Source organism: Cydia amplana, chromosome 26 (genome assembly GCF_948474715.1).
Source record: "Cydia amplana chromosome 26, ilCydAmpl1.1, whole genome shotgun sequence".
Taxonomy (NCBI): domain Eukaryota; kingdom Metazoa; phylum Arthropoda; class Insecta; order Lepidoptera; family Tortricidae; genus Cydia; species Cydia amplana.
In genome coordinates, this window is record NC_086094.1 from 4001125 (window position 1) to 4021891 (window position 20767).

At 39.4% G+C, this 20767-nt stretch overlaps 1 protein-coding gene across 1 annotated transcript in view; it reads right to left on the reverse strand.

Annotated features, from left to right (window-relative positions):
• Positions 1 to 6625: 6625 nt before the first annotated feature.
• LOC134660240 (monocarboxylate transporter 12-like) overlaps positions 6626 to 20767 on the reverse strand; it is a 39667-nt gene continuing 25525 nt past the window's right edge. The window contains exons 13-18 of the mRNA XM_063515986.1: positions 20550 to 20678; positions 19808 to 19950; positions 16871 to 16976; positions 15729 to 15802; positions 8572 to 8718; positions 6626 to 6771 (exon numbers count right to left, since the gene is read on the reverse strand). Coding sequence (XP_063372056.1) covers positions 6626 to 6771; positions 8572 to 8718; positions 15729 to 15802; positions 16871 to 16976; positions 19808 to 19950; positions 20550 to 20678 — 745 coding nt within the window. The remainder of the gene's footprint in view (positions 6772 to 8571; positions 8719 to 15728; positions 15803 to 16870; positions 16977 to 19807; positions 19951 to 20549; positions 20679 to 20767) is intronic.

The following is a 20767-nucleotide window of genomic DNA, read 5'->3' on the forward strand; positions in this document are numbered from 1 at the left end:
CTTTAATCGTCTGAGTTGACGATATGGCAATATTTGGATATTTACTAACACGCACCCCTAAGTATAAGGTACCGATATCCTATTCTATACTAATAAACAAGCAATATTTGTATATTTTTGTATAGAAAACTGCTTCAACTAATCGTGGATGAAGTTTACAATAGTGTACAAGGCGTCCCCACTAGTTTTGTTACACCTTGTATTATAGGGTCTTATACATCGATATTTGTGCCATTCTCGGCCAAAAGGATACTTATTGTCGGTGGTCAATAAGGCGCTATTTCCATATGGCTTCGATTTAAAATCTTACCGACAATGTGGTACTTTTTGGTGGAAAACGTCACATTTATTCGAATGCTAAACGCATAATATTGTACAGTCAGAAGCAATAGTTGCTAAGCGGGCGACGTGTTCAAAATGATCTTGACGCGACTTTATTGTTAAGAGAATAAGAGCGCGTCAAGGTAGTTTTGAACACCTCACCCGCTTAGCAACTTCTGCTGCTGACTGTATATTGCTTAGGAATCTTAGGATGGAGTGCTAAAGCCTAACACTGAACTGATAATTGTGCAAAATACTATTTAAATTCCAGAAATCACTGGAATAACGTTATTCCTTCAGGACTACTTAAATCTAGACACAAATAAATATCACCTCTTTACTCTTCTATTTAATTTGATAGAAACCGTAGCAGCACCCCTAGCACATGATTGGCGCGACAGTATCTAGCGGCGAGATAGGCTACCGGTCTTTTTCTAACTATGTTAATAAAAGAGGAACGGGTAGAGTACCTCGCGGCGAGATACTCTCGCGCCAATCATGTGCTAGCCCGGCAGGGGCATTTCACAAAAATGTTTACTTGATCGAGGCCGTCACGTGTAAGGCGGCTACCTTCACCTTTTGGACGCCAATGACCGATATATCCGCACCGTAGGTTCAACTCCAAAGACTGATTAATCGGTCACAGACCACAGAGCAACATAGACCTACGTGCATATGCACACGCATAAAGTTCAATTTCAGTTTTGACACTTCAATGACGTGGCGTCTGAGTGACAGCTTTTGTGTTTGACCATTTGACACGGCGTCGAAAAGGTTAATAACCACCAGAAACCTGTATTAATTACTTATCTTTGAATTCAAAGCTAAGTTAAAGCCAAAGATCGGATTCTTAGCTTTATCAGAAGTGTTAAAAAGTCATCTACTTACCCGACACTTTTCTGGAATGCGCCAGCAAGACCACATCGCTCTCATAGAGCAAATATTTCTCTATCATAATAAAATACTTCACTTAAATTCCCTTGTTTAGAATTTTAGGTACTTTTTTCTTAGGCTAACGGATGATCCATTTGAACCCCTTGAACGCCGTAGTTGAGTGTCTAGCCCAAATTATTTAATAAAAGAGCGAAGTATTTTCTAGAAAGCAAATAGCAGTATACATCTGCAATCACTATAAGTGTCATTGGCGTTCATAAGATTAATACGTGACAAACTAAAACATATTTGTGTCGCTTAACTTCAATCCATTCGACCCTCTCAGCAAATATGTACCCTATTACCTTTTCTTAATACCAAAATCGCATAATCTGACAGATGGATTTACCCGAGTTTGAAGTTAAGCGACTCATTTCATAGTTACACTTTATCACCTAAACTTTAAAATGATGGGCACTTGTTTTATCCCAAGAATATCTAAAATACATCGAAGAATATCCACATTCCCTTTCATCCTCTTTAATAACAATTTTCTCGTACGTAACACTACATTTCTCTCTTGACAAGGCGACAAGTGACAGCGACAATTTAGACGAAATTATCGAATCTGTCATGAATGTTAGGGTGCTTTTCTTGCTATGTCAAACCTACAGACCAGCTATCATGGTCGCATTTTTATCACCTGTAGGATAGAACTGTCAGAACGTGACAGCCATGGCACAGTATAATAAAGAGTACTAGCGTACAGTATGGACACTCCCTGCCCCCCGTTGAAAGTGCCGCCCACCCGCTCTCGGTTACCTCACAGTTACCCTACAATGGCTTATCTCACTCACACAAGCATGGTACGCGTTCACCTACACGAGCTTAGGCTGTGTGCGTAGGAACGCGTTTGTTTCATACATTTGCCAGTGTCCGAGGTGTGGCCATGGTGACAAATGATAAAGAGCTGGCCATCTTAGCCCTACAGGAAGCACATATCACACATATGCGGTGGAATATCTAAAACCAACGTCTGGGGCCCGTTTCTCAAAAACTTGTAACTTGTAGTACAAGCGGATGTTACTTTTCGACAGCTTTTGTTAGAAAGGGACTTCCACTTGTATTACAAGTTACAAGCTTTTGAGAAACGGACCCCTGGTTATAGACTGGTTCATACAGTGGTTAGACAAGACAAGCATGAAAACACATTTGCGATTTTACTTGCCGCTTGCTTATCACTGATGCGACACGATATCACTTTGATTATAGATATAACAGTGATACAATCATATTGAATATTTCGGAGTTTCCATTGCTAACCCATCGCGTCCATATATTTACTTGTAGGTAGTAAAGTAATATACTTCCCTGTTTACCACATTTCATTATCGAATACATATCTTAATTTAGAAGCGTTTCAACCAAAGAGTACTTAGTAAATCTATAATAATATTGCTTAACGTAGTGATATATACTCTCGCCTATGATCGCTAAAGTCGTATTTTAATTAGCTGGAGTTAATTGATATAAATTTTATACACTTAGGCAGGTATTTTTACGTAAAAGTTCTCAATGGAGGCACATTTATTTGTAATCTGTCCATATTATAATACATTGATGATTGTATAAATATATCAATACTACAGTTAGTTAAAATTAAATAGAGTCCAGACGAGCTGGGCAAATCGACTGATTTGATCAGGAAAATAATTGGCGCCAATCTCATCTAGCGTCCACACGTATACAAATTTAATCACCAATTTAAATTCCATAGATACTAACTTCGAAAATTGGCATTTTTGTGTCCGCACCTGCTGATTTGATCGGGGAATCAAATTGGCGTTTGCGTCCGCACGGCCTGATTCGATCGGACAATTTCATCAGATGGCGAAAAATTGTCTCGGCTGGACTCCACTTAAATGAAGACTTAAGCGAACTAGTACCTAGAGGCCCCATCTCCAAGGTATTAATCAGTTTAATTAAGTGATCACTGATCAGAGTAGGTACCTTTACCCCTTTGCATTTGGACCCATTTTACATACTGTAAAATACGGTTTTTCACACTCATACATGCCCCATACGAATTTTACTAAATGCCCTTTGGTCTAAAATCCGCTCCACTCTCTCACACTTGGCAACAATTTAAATACTATTACAAAACCTTTGGCTACACACATTTTAACATGTAAAAGAGGTTGGTATAAAGCACACCAAAAGACAGAACACGTTAATGGCTCGTAACAATAAACTTCTAGTCAGTTTGAGTCTTCGAGCAACACCGGGAAGGGAGTCGGCATTCGCACTATTTCCCCTCTGCCGAAGCACATGCCCAGTTGGGCCATTGGCCATTGGCATTGGCATTGACCAGTTGGTCATGCACACAACTAGCGCGGTGCGTGTTGTGACTCATCCGTACACAAAAAGAGATCGAGGTGTGCAAGATTTGTCTTTGACGTGTGTCATTTTCTGTGTATTTAACAATAAAATTCTTCGACGAAAATGTGTTAGTGTGAGTGTTGTGACACTTTGTGACTCTTCCGGACACAAAAACAGATCGAGGTGTGCAAGATTTGTCTGTGTAGGGTGTCATTTTCTATGTATTTGTGTCGTCATTACAGATTGTACTTTGTATGTAGTGAGTGAGAAGTGCGACTGTGTGCAAATCCCCCCGCAAAAAAAGCAGAACGATTTGTACGATAAGACATCGCTTGGGCTGCTCCCTTCCGACGTGTCGGAAGCCGGTGTTGCTCGAAGGTTTGAGTGATAATTGATCACTAAAGGGTTGTAAACAAAGAACACCCGACAAAATAGGTAGGACCTCTAGGTCCACTCAGATTTTTTTTAAGTCGTGTTAATACCATCGACATATATCTCAGGACTGGCCTTACGGGCAATAAGAATGGGGCATGAATAGGGCCAGTACAGCGGTGTGACAGCGCTTGAGCGCTACAACGCAATTGGTTGATGAGTTCGCATCACGCGCGCGATTGGTCGCAACTAGTTGCGTTAGACTGCACGATTGGTTCGAATTTGTGAGTGACACCGCTGAACAGTACCATTTTTAGTGCCCGTAAGGCCCGTCCTGAGATATATGTCAATGGTTAATACCGATTTGTAATACCGCGTTACACACTCGTGCGAATGGTGAGGCGAAGTGGCGAATAGCAAGCGCGAGTGTGTAAATGCGGAGTTACATTTCAGTGTTCCAGTTTCGAAATGTTTCAACAACTAGTAAGGACGTTAAGCACGTAGAATCTCGTACATTGCCCCGCATGACATTGACGACATTCGTCGTGGACAGCGTCCATACTTTATTAGAACTTATAGACAGTTAGTGTAAGGCCTGAGTGGACGCTCATGTTGTGCGTGCAGCGGGGCGGGGCGTGCGGCGTGCATGTTGAACAAATGCGCACGTATAGGAGCGGCCTTAGTGCACGCTGCTCGCATCACGCGTGAGCCCACAGTCACGCTGCACGCCGTGCCGAGCGAGCGTCCACTCAGGCCTTACACTTAGCGATTACATTTCGACATAATTATATTAACAAATTCATATTATAATGTCGCACAACATTTGTGCTGCAAGTTGATAATTACTAATTGTATGCCATCGTAAATGGACATGCGATATGATGATGATGATTCATTTACTGAGGTACCGTCGTTAGGTTAACGAAATTGCGATATTTCCAAGTAGAAAAAAAATCGGAAATTTCTCATATTTTTGTATGGGGATCGAAATTTTCAATACAAAAGTTTCCTTAATTGCATATGAATATTCCTGAAATTTGTTTGTGAGATTAATGTATGTGGCCTTAATAGGAAGGTATTTGATGATTACATATTGTCCATCGGTCAAGCAAATAATAGCTCTAATTTAATAGACCTGCATTATGATGATCTCTGGTAAATATCACTAAATGTGATCTTTGAAAAAAAATGGACACGATAAAATGAAATACTTTTACGATAATTGTAGACAAGAAATTAAAGATTAATAAAACTTATGTAAAAATATCTGAGAAGAAATGTCACATAATAACGAAGTAGTTCGACAAACTAAATCACACTTATAAAATACTCGATCAGAGACTAAATATCTATTCACACTAATACATACCATTTTCGACCTTAAAACACTACACATAGAATCCAAAGGGCCATTTTGAAACAAACTCCACATTGAAAGCTAAAACGCTTCTCCGCAAGTTAGTAATATAGTAGAATGGGACTTGGGAGTAATATTTGGATACAGGATATATAGATAGTATAGATTGCACTACCGAAGTCCATGGGAACACAGCTACTTATTCGTGTTACCTGAGAGAAGAACATTAAAATATTAATATTAGCGATTACACTGTCTCCTATTTGTGTGTGGTGGTTGTGAGGGGTCTCTATTGTTTCCCATAAAGTTTTAAGTCATAATGTATTGTATGTCCGCATTTTCGTTAGTCATAATTTGGTTTTCAGAAACGCCTAACTTTTCAGGATTGCCATAAAACAAACCTAACCTAACCTATCTATAGGATAACCTTACGAAAATCCTGAAAAGTTAACGGTTTCAGAATTATGACTAATGATAATCTGACAATCATTACATTATGCCTTTCAATAATTATGTCAAATGAAGGGAGGGGTGGGTTGTGAGACTTAGAAATAGTGGCGTACCCACATTGTTTACTTTCATCGCAGGTGAATGGTTTTCGTTATATTTTACTAGTGCAGCCATACTCAAAGTGTGTTCCGCAGAACCCTAGGGTTCCGCGACACCCCTGCAGGGGTTCCGCAAGAGTTTAGAATTATGCTTATTAATAAAAAATTACACTTCTAAAAATTATTGTTTTATTGTAGGGTTCCATCAAGTATTTCGCTTTCCAAAAGGGTTCCGTCAAAAAAAAAAGATTGAGAACCGCTGTACTAGAGTGAAATGGGCAACTTCCCGAGTGTATTTTAAACCGTTTGTAACAATTAGAAATTAAGTACCTACCTACAATTTTTTCTTATAGTCATCTGGATGGCAGCTGCCTATTCCTAATTGATTTCTTAACTAACTTTTTGAAGTCTAAGATTGTTATATTATTTTTCAAACTCGATGGGTACGCTGGCAGGTGTCATTTCAATACAATTTTGCGAGATTTGAAATTTTTAGGTTATGTTATAATTTACATGGAGATGACACAGGTCACCGACCATCGATTTCGAAAAATACTATACCTAGAACTTCCATATCGTTACCAATTTAGGAGAACAGGCAAGAAAGTTAGCTTTAACCAAATAGGTAATTGTATTATCCCACTAACCCGGGGTTAACCGGTTAAACCGTTAACCCAGTGTCAAACTGCACTGGTAACCAAGGTTTTTTGGTTTAACCGGTTAACCCCGGACGTGGGTTAGTGAATGGTGCAAGTGGGACGTGTTCTTACCATGTTCAATCTACTCCCGAGTCTCCCGACTCCGCGTCCTCGTTTTTGGTGCACAGATGGAAGGCCACGACGGGGATCGAACCCAGGACCATGCACGAGCCCATACCGTAGAAGCACCACGAATAGCCGCCGGTTACGTCGCGAACTAGACCTGGAAAGGTATTGATGATGTATAAGAGCGGCCCTAACCTAGAGCCCTGAGGGACTCCTATGTAGAGATGCAACGGATAGTTGTTTGGCCGGATACCGGATATCCGGCCTGGACACTGGCCGAATATCCGGTATCCGGCCGCCGTATATTCGGCCGGCGGAACTATACCTATATTTTGAGTTTTGCAGATGCGCGTCGGCAGGTTTCGACCTGTTTCGTAGTGAACGTTCGCGCGGACACATTTCTAGGATCGTAACGGTTTTATCATGTCATTACGTAGTAATTTCGTTTATAGTTACAAGTGCGCGCGCGTATTTTTGTGGAAACAAGTGTATTGTGTGACATTGGTTACGTATTCATTTCTATCTACTGTGTCGTTAGCATTATGACCGTAACTGTTTTTTAGATTCCATTTTTTTCCCCAAAATGTGTTAATTTTACTATCCGGTATCCGGCCGGATACTAAAGTAACGGCCGGATAGGCCGGATACCGGATAGTAACCGGATATCCGGTGCATCTCTACTCCTATGTGTGCCCCTGAATACATTACACTCAAAACAAAACCTCGAGGCACACCTATCATCATTGCATACGTAATCAGTCCCAAGTCACAATACGTAAGTCGGGTCATACACATTTTTATAGACATCGGAAAGGTAAGGGAATCTAAAGGTTATTTTTTACGCTGCAGCTGCACTCTTAGGCCCACTCGCACCATTCCACTAATCCGGGGTTAAGCGGTTAAACCGTTAACCCAGTGTCAAATTGTACTGGTAACCATGGTAACACCAGGTTTAACCGGTTAACCCTGGGTTAGTGGAAGGTGCAAGTGGGCCTTACAGGTGGGAGGTGGGATAATTTTATTTAGTAGGTACTCAAATAAGAAAAAACCGGCCAAGTGAGAGTCGGACTCGCGCACGGAGGGTTCCGCACCATCAACAAAAAATAGAGCAAAACAAGCAAGAAAACGGTCACCCATCCAAGTACTGACCCCGCCCGACGTTGCTTAACTTCGGTCAAAAATCACGTTTGTTGTATGGGAGCCCCACTTAAATCTTTATTTTATTCTGTTTTTAGTATTTGTTGTTATAGCGGCAACAGAAATACATCATCTGTGAAAATTTCAACTGTCTAGCTATCACGGTTCGTGAGATACAGCCTGGTGACAGACGGACGGACGGACAGCGGAGTCTTAGTAATAGGGTCCCGTTTTACCCTTTGGGTGCGGAACCCTAAAAAAATGTGAATGTATATGTACAGTGGGCCCACTGAACATGTACCCGAGTCGATAACTTTTATTGTATTGTCCGCAGAAGTGACATTTTTCAAAACGTGTTTGACCCATTCCTCTTACTATCTACTACTTACCTGTCACAGCCTGAAATAAAGAATTTTGATTCATTCAATAGTCAGTTAACACATTCAGTGCCAGCGCGAGCTACGCGCTACGAGCGTAGCCGATAACATAGGAAAACCCGTATGTAGCGGAACAGAGAACCCGCCTAGCGGGTTGCTGGCAGTGAATGTGTTAAGTTACTTATAGGAGTTCATAGACTAGGAATCCTCTAGACGGAGTTTAGAGCAATTATTTCATGAAACCGATGCTGCCAAAAATACGGGGGGGCGGGGGGACAAGGTGAGCGAATCCCGTGCCGTGATTGGTCCGTTCAAAGACACGGACCAATCACGGCACGGGATTGACTCGAAGATGGAGTAAAACTACCGTATAAGTGGCAGAGGGGGTAGCGTTACTATGCTCAGTCTAGAGGATGTCTTGTCTGTGTAGGAGTTATAGGTACCTGCAGTAGGTGGTACAGAGAGCGCAGCTAAACTCTGGAACATTCGAACTAGCCCGTAGGAGGAGGCGATGCGTGCCGTGCCGAACGTGTCGGCGAGTAACACCGGCACTAGCAGGAACCAGCAGCCGAGGCAGAGGCCGTATGCGCCTGAAAAGATATATTTATTTATATTGTTTATTTATTTATTGACTAACTTACATTTACAGTTAAACCAGACATGTAAGTTATTAAACATAACAAATTATTTAATTACTTAGTACATAAAGTAAGTATTGTTGTCTGTGGTGCTACATACAGAGGGCTAGTGATTAAAGTTACTGTGTTGGTGCTGGGAATTATAAAAAGAAGTGTGGGGCGAGGTCGAAGAGTAGTTCTCACAAATGGCGTAGGTACTTTAAAAGTGACATATTGCAGTAACCACGGATTTGTGATTGATCCACGTAATAATCTAAAGATATAATATAAATCACTTCTATTTACATCCATACCTATAAATTTATACAAATAGAAATGCATTTATTTCATTATTTTTTACATCAGTTCTTAGGTATAATATAAGGGTTAGGTAGGTAATTAGTCCATCTTAGGTATATGAAGTAAGTAGGTAAATATTTACAAATACAACAAATACAAATACAAATAATTTATTGAGAAAAGTATAGTACAGTGGTTGCTCTTAAAGACTAATAATTTATAAAGACAAGTGATTTACAAATGCCTGAACTAGGATTCCCTGTGTTTCAGGCAGCAAAGGACAATATTAATTATTTATTACTTATTCACTTAATTATAAACTATAGGTATGGTACACAATATAAGTCTTAATACCTAAACAAAGAGTGGATTCTTAAGTTCCATTAAATATCAAAGTACAGTAGGTAATCATTTTACGACTATTAGTAAGTTCTCTGTATCATCGTACGTCATCTTTTGAAGAAGATTTATCTAAACATTGTGCAACAAATTGTGTAAGTAATGAAAAAGGTGCGGGTACACCTTGCTGAATTTAAACCCGCCCTTGGTCAGCTAATTGGAATGGTATTAAGAGGCAGGGCTTTAAATACCGTTAAAAAGTTGGTATCGTTACCACAAGGTGACAGATTTAACGTTAAGTTGTAACTAACGTTAGACCAGGTACCGTTAGTTATACTACTCTTTACCGGTAACAAAATGGTAACGTTAGCAGCTGTCAATTTGAGCTAACGTTAAGTCAAAGGTATCGATACACCATTGTTAACGTTAGTAGGTAACGTTAACAGCTGCTTATTTACCGTTTGATTAACTGATAGGTGCCATCATCGTTGACAATCGAGCGAATGTTCATTCACTCTCAAGCAGAGATGGGCAATTTTAATAACAAAACTTCCGTGAGACAAAGACATATTAAATGGAGATGGGCATTTCGTAATTGATTCCTGGTTCCACGATTACTCGAAATTACTTTGTAATCTGATTACCGATTCCCAGATTACTTTGTAATCTAACAATACCGAATTACTAATAGTGGAGTCAATATAAAGTTAAAGTTACATTAATTGCACAGTAAAATGTTTCTACACGGGTGAATTATATATCATATTGAATACCCGTCTGCGAATTAACAACTTGATATCTGTTCCCGTTTTTTAGAAATAACATTTTTTTTATTTTATATTTTATACTACCTAAACAGTAATTTCTAACTAGAATTTTTTTGAAGAATGGGCTATGAAGCTTACACGACTACACGGTCAGAATTTCTCCCGACAATAATATTAATTATAGATTTAATGAAAAAAACAATAATTTTGTAAGTTTTCCATGACCGAGAATATCCCACACTGAGAGAAAAGTTTACTATTGTGGTTAATATAATAGTATTTGTTTCGATCATGTTTAATTTATCTGCCCGAGGAACTGCTATATTCGCAGAATAGCAGCATGATTTTGGAAAGAAACAGCAAATAATGTTCTACACAATTAATGGACACTTCTAGTTTTTTAGCAGTACATAACTGTACAAGTTATTGAAGACTACATACTTATTTTTCTCGCAATAATTAAATCAATTTCCAGCATAAAAAGTCAATGAAGTATGCTGTATTTCCAGGCTTCCAAGTCAAACTTTGTTTAAGATGTCAAAAAGATATCATTTTGTTATCATTCGCCCAACCGTCTCGCTCGCACCAATACATATTTCATCTAGTACGAGTGAAATGCACGCGCGAATGATATAAAATGACATCTTTTATAACAAAGTTCGAATTAGCATCAAGGTATATTAGGAAAATATACCTTATGACTTATGGCATTGCGTTAAGGTTTTATAATTCAATGCATAAAGTGTCTGTGTTTATGTGAAAAATGATAGGTGTCAATTTTTATATCTATTCACAAAACGTTTAGAATACAGGATGCACAGTCAGATATAAATCGACCCTTAAAGTCTTACAACTATCTATGATACTGGATCTCAAGCTTATTTGGTTAGTAAGTACCGTCCACCAAGTTATACTTCGAATAGCCACCCGGACAAATTCCAAAGCTAATTTCGAATTTTAAAATTTGACAATTCACGAGAAGAGTAACGTAACGTCAAAGGATATGTTTGTCCCTTTTCAACGATCCTGTCATCCGATGCTTGAGTAGAGAAACTAAAAGAAGCAAATGTCAGCAATTCGTAACGCTTAGTTTTTGTTAGCGATAGCGCATCGCGACATGAGAACTAGTATGAGCCTGGCCCTCGATTACGTATAATTGCAAGGAAACTTGGGATCAAGTTATCTTAGTCAATTTAGAGCAGTTGGAAATCAACTCATTGTGAAATTTTTGAACGTTTTCAAATAATTTGTTGGATTAAGTAGTAAAAGTGTTACAGTATGTTATATATTTGTGATCTACTCACAAGGCCCTTTCATTTGGTACCCCACATGGTATGTTTAAAAGAAAAATGGTAAAAACTTTGCATCACAGTAACTACCCTCACCACTTTCGCGCTTGTCATCTCATATATTTGTGTTCAGGATATTATACTGAATGCACTGATACTAAATATACTCATATCCGAGACGACATGAGCGTAAATTTTTCTAGAAGACTTTTCGAGAAAAGGCCAGGCTACAATATCTTTACAGGTTGATTGATACTGAGTGTATTAACACCATGTTCACCCATATCCAAGACGATATGAACGAAAAGTAACCTAAAGCCACCCTACCAACATTTTCGTAACAATGAGAGATTACACTGATTTAAACTTTCACGATTTTTACACATTATTAAATTATACAACGTTACGCGATTAAGTCCCGTTGTATAATTTAATAATGAGAGATTATTTCTTGGAAATAATGTTGTAATATAAACTCCTTGTAGAGCACCTACCTGCGAAGATATCGTGCTGTCAAAGTTGTTAATGATTTAATATAATATTGTTAGTTAACTAAAGTTTTATTAATGCATCATTTCATCTTATACACCGCGGGATTTAATAACCCGAAAGATTTAAACCACGTATTTTTGACGACAGTACGAGTAAATATGTTATATCAACATGGGTCCAATTATATATTTTAATTAAACTACTATTTCAGTACAAATTAAATCATATTAATTTACCGCTTCTTTGTGAACAAACCTTTATTCAGAGAGTGAGCGAGTTTAATTAATCTCAAGTAGAGAAACAGAGAGCGAGCATGACATTTCACGAATCACTCCGATATCATACGATGCACGGCGAATGCAGTGACATGTGTTCCATGACAAGAAGTGTCAAGTTATGTCTAGGATCATGTTTACGTTGAAATTATTTCAATTGATTGGCACCTCAAAATACCACAAATTGTATCAAAACTTTATTAATTACTACAACAGTAGGTACAGTGCAGTTATTATTGTTGAAACTTTGCGATAAAATCTTTTCCTTTGAGTGAGATAACCAAAGCCATTAACCATGATTATATCCGAAAGAAATCATGTCTCTTATTGTTTTAACTCATACTACAGCTGGAAAGGGATGATTACTTTGTTAAAATCAATGAATGACCTTTTTTTAAAATATCGATCATGCTTATCAGTACGTATTTTAAATTCTCGATGTGTTGATTTATACTGAGTAAAGTAAAATAAACAACTATGTTAAACAATTACGCTTTTTTATTAATTTAATGAATTAGGTTTTCACACCTGAGGATGCCGAAGACCGGGCAAAGTGGAGAAGGCTGAGCAGGAAAGCGGACCCTGGCGCTAGACCGGGAAAACGCTAGGTTGAAGAAGAAGAATGAATTAGGTTTTCGAAGTGTGTACCACCGTTTTCAGCACAAAGATTTAATTTTAAACGGATTTCATTATTTAGGTTTACAAAAGTGTTCTTTATTTCTTCGGAAGCCGTTCGAATTTTTATTAATAATTCTTCTCCAGACTTCACTGGTGTTGAGTATTTCTTCCTTATCTTTCAGAGTTCCCCATAGAAAAAAAACCAATGGCGTTAAGTCGGGTGACCGGGCGGGCCAGGTTAGGACGTTGCTTCCACGGTCAATCCACCTCTCAGGGTATTGTTCGTCTAGCCAATTTACGAACTGGGAACGAGGCTGAAGTGGGTCCGTCGTGCCGGAAGCACATAGTTCTTCGGGTTTCCAAATCCGTACACAAAGTGAATATCCGCTAAATGAGCCGGAGGATAATGCGGCATGGCGAATTTTATTTATTACAGTCAATCAAATTTAAAGATTTTATCTTGCGCATATCTTGACATCAATTTCGTCATTTTCGTCAAACTATCAGCCAGTTATCGTGAAGGTAAATAGTTTGCACTCTCGTGATTGAGAACAGAACAAAATTTCGTTAGAAGTTCTAATTTGGCTAATAACCATGCAGTTAGTGCGTCTGCGTGTAAAATTAGTTGGTGGCTACGTCACGCATAAGGGTGTGTTAGAATTGAGATTTTTTAACTTGTGATTTGTTTTAAATAATTAATATCTCTTAAATTAAGGGTTTTGGACTATGTGTTATATAACTTTATATACTCTAATTAGGATCTAAAATCGTTGGTTTAAATCTTTCGGGTAATAACCCCCGCGGTGTATATAACCCTATTACCCTTTGAATGACCTTTTTCACGTTTTCTACAGCAATGCAGTCGACTGCAGCAATTTTGAAGCGCCACATTGCTACCGACTGCATTACTGTGGTAAATGTCAAAATCGAAGTTTCACAAAAAAATCAAGACGTTATCCAACCTATATAATCTTGACGTATATTATATCAAAGACGCCTGTACCTAATATAAACCGACCAAGTAACGAATTAGCTATACCATCATATTTAACAAACTAATTTATGACGTTTTGCAACCTTCTTATTTTGGCAAATATATTCCGACACAGCCGGGTGGTATTTTATCTGTCCAATCTCGGTCCATTGTGTATTTGCGTCTCACATTTTGCTTAATGAGAGAGTGAGACGCAATGCATATTGGACAAAGATCTTAAACAAGTAGAATACCACCTCTTTCATTTGATAAACATAAAGAATAATGACAAAAGACTATGAACTCTAACTACTAGAATTAAAGTTGAGTTTTACTAACGTACATAATTATCTTTAATGTATTTTGACTGATTCTATTTCAATTTGACAGAAGCCCTGCCGTATTTATGGTCAATAAGGTCTACTGGCCTTAAAATTGTGTATGAAATTACAAGCAAATATCAGCTTAAAGAATGATAGTGTTAACGTTAGTTTGGTAACGTTAGTTTATAATGTGAATTGGGTAACGTTAACACGCCCTGTACGGATATGATGGTCGTTCTTGTCTACGTGACAGCGTGATAAAACGGTGTCCGTCACTTTCTTTCCCACGGTGTTAAACAGTGACAGTTATTTTATCACGTGGATAAAGATGGATAAAGCTATCCATAATAGGCTGGCTGCAATAAAAAGTAAAATTACCGGTAAAATTAACGTTAACTAGCTAACGTTATAATAATGTTAAGTTATCAAGTATCGTTACCATTTACTACCGGTAATAAGGTATTTTTATGATTTTAACGTTAAGTAACGTTACTTTATAATGTGAATTGGTAACGTTAACAAGCCCTGTTAAGAGGGTTGGTGATGAGCGTTTTCCAAAAAAAAAATACATTTCATTCATGTCTTCAAAATATTGACTTCTTGGGCTCATTTTACTCAGAATCATTTGTACATTCACGCCTCATACATGAAAAAATGTGTCAAGTCTTTTTCTAACTATGTTAATAATAAAGTGACGCCGCGAGATACTGTCACGCCAATTATTTGCTAGCCCGGCTGTGTCGAAAAATGGCAGCAAATTTACTTTGACCACAATTCTACCAAATTTACTTTGATAATACGCCTCTATATTAAATTCTCTTCAGTTCTAGTATTAGTATAAGGCCTGAGTGGACGCTCGCTCGGCACGGCGTGCAGCGTGGCTGTGGGCTCACGCGTGATGTGAGCAGCGTGCACTAAGGCCGCTCCTATACGTGCGCATTTGTTTAACATGCACGCCGCACGCCGCGCCCCGCTGCACGCACAACTAGAGCGTCCACTCAGGCCTTACACTAAGACAGCCTGATTATCCGCATTCATTAGAGGGTGCGGGTTATTCCCACTAGTTACCACCAAGTTGTTACCAGTGGTAACTACTGGGATTTTTTATTCCCAGTAGTTACCACCAAAATTTTGTTAGAGTTAAATACTAATAAAAACAGTATAAAATAGTATAGTATAAATATAGAGTGATTTTGAATTGCCGAATAAAATCACTTAAAAATAATCTAAATGGATTATTAAATTTATCCTTGCATATATTATAGTTTTTGTACTAGTACCGGTTAAACTGTTTCAATATTTTTTCGTCACTTTTAAGGCAGTTTACTAAAACACTAATCGACTTAATAATGATTTATTAAATCACTCTATATTTATTTTTTATTTTTTTATACTGTTTTTATTAGTATTTAACTCTAACAAAATGTTGGTGGTAACTACTGGGAATAAAAATTCCCACTAGTTACCACCAAACCGAGTTGGTGGTAACTACTGGGAATTATTTTTCCCAGTAGTTACCAGTGGTAAAAGGTGGGAAAAAAATTCCCAGTAGTTACCACTGGTAAGAACTTGGTGGTAACTAGTGGGAATAACCCGAGGGTGCTCACCTGATGCGACAGCCAGAGCCCCCCACGACGTCAGACTCGGCAGCGTTAGAACCGAGATTCCAGCGATCAGGATGCTGAAATTATGAGGATATTTTATTGTTATTGGTCGATTCATGAGCGAGCATGGTTTAAGAGCCCATCAACGTGCACACTAGCGCCACTGCTAAATAATCATTGAATTTAACGAACGATATTTGAAAAAAGCGGCCAAGTGCGAGTCGGACTCGCCCATGAAGGGTTCCGTATTTAGGCGATTTATGACGTATAAAAAAAAAACTACTTACTAGATCTCGTTCAAACCAATTTTCGGTGGAAGTTTACATGGTAATGTACATCATATATTTTTTTTAGTATTATCATTCTCTTATTTTAGAAGTTACAGGGGGGGGGACACACATTTTACCACTTTGGAAGTGTCTCTCGCGCAAATTATTCAGTTTAGAAAAAAATGATATTATAAACCTCAATATCATTTTTGAAGACCTATCCATAGATACCCCACATGTATGGGTTTGATAAAAAAAAAATTGAGTTTCAGTTCGAAGTATGGGGAACCCCAAAAATTTATTGTTTTTTTTTTCTATTTTTGTGTGAAAATCTTAATGCGGTTCACAGAATACATCTACTTACCAAGTTTCAACAGTATAGTTCTTATAGTTTCGGAGAAAAGTGGCTGTGACATACGGACGGACAGACAGACGGACAGACAGACAGACAGACAGACAGACATGACGAATCTATAAGGGTTCCGTTTTTTGCCATTTGGCTACGGAACCCTAAAAAGGGGGCCGCTAAGTACTGTATCTTGTATTAAAGTACCTTTTGAATACTTACATCAAACTATTAGTTTCTATGTTGCTGGATTCGTCAATCCATGCGTCCAAAGTTAAAACGGCCATTTTTGTTTTGAGTTTATAGATTGACGAATTCAGCAACATAGAAACTATTTTAATGTATTCAAAAGGTACATGAATACAAGGTACAGTACGTAGCGGCCCCCTTTTTTAAATATTTGTTAAATTTAAATAATCACGATTATTTAGCAGTGGCGCTAGTGTGCACGTTGATGGGCCCTTAAACAGATAACATTCGTAATGGTAGCCTATGTCCTTTAGCAAACGAAGGTTCTAGAAGAATCCTACCTGAGGATGTAGGCCTTCCTTCGGCAGAAAAGCTGCAAGTCACAGAGCCAGCCCAACCCCAACCGGCCGCAGAGGTCCAGAACCGCACTGATCGCCACCAGCCGACCTGCAACATCAGTATAGCATGGTATAGCCATCAATCAACCTTTTCGACGCCGTATGTCAAACACACAATACACGTCAATACACGTGTGTCAAACACACACGTGTATTGACGTACAGGGTGGCCAAATAAGAGGTATACACTTTATTTTTGAAATTTTATTCTATAAAACATAAAAAATATTAAGTATTCCTTGTTAAATATAATATGTAGGGTCAGCAATTACACATGGAAAATAATGTCAGACAAATGTCCACCTCTAGCAGCATGTCAGATGCGAACCCTTTTCATCGCGTTTTTCATCACTTTTTCACACATTTCTGGCGTTATCTCAGCGACAGTGTTTCGAATATTTTGTTTTAATTGCTGGAGGTTCGTTGGCCTATTAGCATAGACACGTCCCTTTAGATAGCCCCACAGAAAAAAGTCAGGAGCTGTTAAATCAGGCCATCTTGGGGGCCAGTCAATGTCACCGTTTCTCGAAATTAATCGACCGGGAAACGTTATTTTTAATGTTTCTATTGTTTTTAATGATTAAAACACGTTGTTCCGTCGTGAAACGCTCCATAATAAATTGGCCGTATCTACACAAACTAATTTTCATGCAATAACTGTCATATTTACCGCCAAAATAAAATGGCGGCAAAAAAAAGTTGTATACCTCTAAGTTGGCCACCCTGTATATATATCTCAGGGCTGGCCTTACGGGCAATAAGAATGGGGCATGAATGTTCTAGCGATGGAAATTCCAATGTGAAGTCAACCTTGAGTTACATAGTGTTACAAGTTATGCCTACTTAATTCTAATACGGGACTTTTTTTTCTTCCTCGCGTTGTCCCGGCATTTTGCCACAGCTCATGGGAGCCTGGGGTCCGCTTGGCAACTAATCCCAGTAATTGGCGTGGGCACTAGTTTTTATGAAAGCGACTGCCATCTGACCTTCCAACCCAGAGGGTAAACTAGGCCCGTATTGGGATTAGTCCGGTTTCCTCACGATGTTTTCCTTCACCGAAAAGCGACTGGTAAATATTAAATGATATTTCGTACATAAGTTCTGAAAAACTCATTGGTACGAGCCGGGGTTCGAACCCGCGACCTACGGATTGCAAGTCGCACGCTCTTACCGCTAGGCCACCAGCGCTCAACGGGACATTTTGCGAAATATTATGGAATAACGTTATTAAAATTGTACAACGGGACTTCGCGTATTTAAGTTTTAAGATTTACCTCCGACGTTTCGAGGACGGCATTGTCCCCGTGGTCTCGGAGAAGACTGGCTAAAGTTGACATCAACATCTTCTAGCCGCGCGAGTTTTTCGAACTACCCGCACTCGGTCTTATTTATCAACTTGTATTTTTTTTAATGTGTAAAAATCGCGAAAGTTTAAATCAGTGTTATAGAATAACGGTTGGCAAATTTTTGGCACACAGACAGGCTGTAATTATGTACGAAAGTAAAAAGTGGATAAAGACAGTTTCACGCAAAGTCTCAAACAGAGATTACGTACGGCTCGAATCTTTTCCTTCCACCACAGAATAAATAATAGTACTAGGTACAGAAGACTCGCTCTCTAACAAAACGCGTCTGTTACGATCAGCACAGATATGGCCTCTAGGTGGCGACAGCGCCACGCACGGCTTATGGCTAGCCACCAAAATTGGTGTGGAACGGATGTACTTGTAGCTACCTGTAGCAAATCGACGAAATCGCGGAGTGAGCCACGCCTGCTTCCACTTACTCCGGTCCTGTAGGGCTAAGATGGCCGGCTCTTTATCATTTGTCACCATGGCTGTCACTTTCGCACTTACATATTTGCTAGAACGTGACAGCCATGGTGATAAATGATAAAAAGTCGGCCACCTTAGCCCTACTGGGCAGCTTGGGTAGCCTCCCACCCCATCCCCAATACACCCAGCTCTTGGTCCACAGAACGGCGCCAAGTAGATTAAAGCACAGACAAGACATTTTTTCGACGACCGGTCTGGCCTAGTGGGTAGTGACCCTGCCTGTGAAGCCGCGGTCCTGGGTTCGAATCCCAGTAAGGGCATTTATTTGTGCGATGAGCACAGATATTTGTTCCTGAGTCATGGTTGTTTTCTATGTATTTAAGTATTTGTATATTATATATATCGTTGTCTGAGTACCCACAACACAAGCTTTCTTGAGCTTACCGTGGGGCTTAGTCAATTTGTGTAATAATGTCCTATAATATTTATTTATTATTTTATTATTTATTATAAGACATCCTCCAGACTGAGCATAGTAGCGCTACCCCCTCTGCCACAAATATACGGTAGTTTTACTCCATTTTCGAGTCAAAGTTTGTGTGACGTCCGTGTCTTTGAACGGACCAATCACGGCACGGGACTCGCTCACCTCGTCCCCCGCACCCCAGTATTTTTGGCAGCATCGGTTTCATGAAATAATTGCTCTAAACTCTGTCTAAAGGATTAAAGTGGTCCACTAATTAACAGTCCGCAGGACGGTATCGGCCTGTCAGTTGTTCGGAACTGTCAAATTGTTGACAGTGACAGGCCGATACCGACCGGCGGACTGTTAATCAGTAGGCCCCTTTAGTCGGCCAGCAGAGATTAGTAAACATTGGCATAGGCAGGGGGGGGGGGGGGAAGAGGCTCAAATTGTACATACCAGGCCCCTCTGTGGCCACTGCCCCCCCCCCCCAGGCCTATGAACTCGCCACCCCCTAGTTCACTGGCTGGCTATGCTCTTGAAACAAAATCTCACCAGCGGCGGACTTGCTATGTCCGGCGGACACAGTGTAAGCGGGCAGGTAGTTCACTGGCTGGCTATGCTCTTGAAATAAAATCTCACCAGCGGCGGACTTGCTATGTCCGGCGGACACAGTGTAGGCGGGCAGGTAGTATAGCGCGTAAGGCGACCCGCACGACATGAGGGCCACCGAAGCGCACAGGAGACCGAAGCGCCAGGACTTCAGCAGCGACACGTCCAAGTATCTACAACAGTATAACAGTCCTTAGTACATTTGCAATAAATACCAAAATTCATGAAATAAAATTTATAAAAATATAAAAATAATATTTTGTGCATGATACCAAACTTGGCCTAATGTTGTAGATATCAAGAAGTTGAGAGCCCTTCCTAAAAAATTACATCAAAAATCATGGTGACTCCACTTATTAAATCCATCCTTGGGTACTAAGGACCAATACTGCCAAAGGAAATATTTGGTTCACGAAATGCCGTATTTATATCATCTGGTGCAATCACCTGCAATAATGTTATACCTACAACGAAGGCCGCAAAAATATATCTGACACGATCTTATTTGTAGAGCCATAAGAGCGTGTCACACATTTTTGCAGCCTTCGAAGAGTAACGTCCTATTATTGCAGATGACTGTACAACGGCCACTATAAAACGTTTATTTAGATGGATTTTTTTTCAACATGTAATTACAGTCAACAGCAATAGTTGCTAAGCGAGCGAAGTGTTCAAAATGATCTTGACGCAACTTTATTGTTAAGAGAATAAGAGCGCGTCAAGGTAATTTTGAACACCTCGCCCGCTTAGCAACTTCTGCTGCTGACAGTACCTGGAGATCTTCTCAACGCAAGTCTTCTTCTTGACGACCACCTTCTGATCCTCAGGGTCTGACTTGATGATGATGGGTTCCGGGAGCTTAGGGATCAGGCGGGGCAGCGGGGGCTTGATGTATAGGGACCTGAAATTGCAAATAAAACAGAAATATAGTTAGATACTGAACGTACATAAAATTAGTTCATTTATGACACTTTATTGCAAAAAAGACAA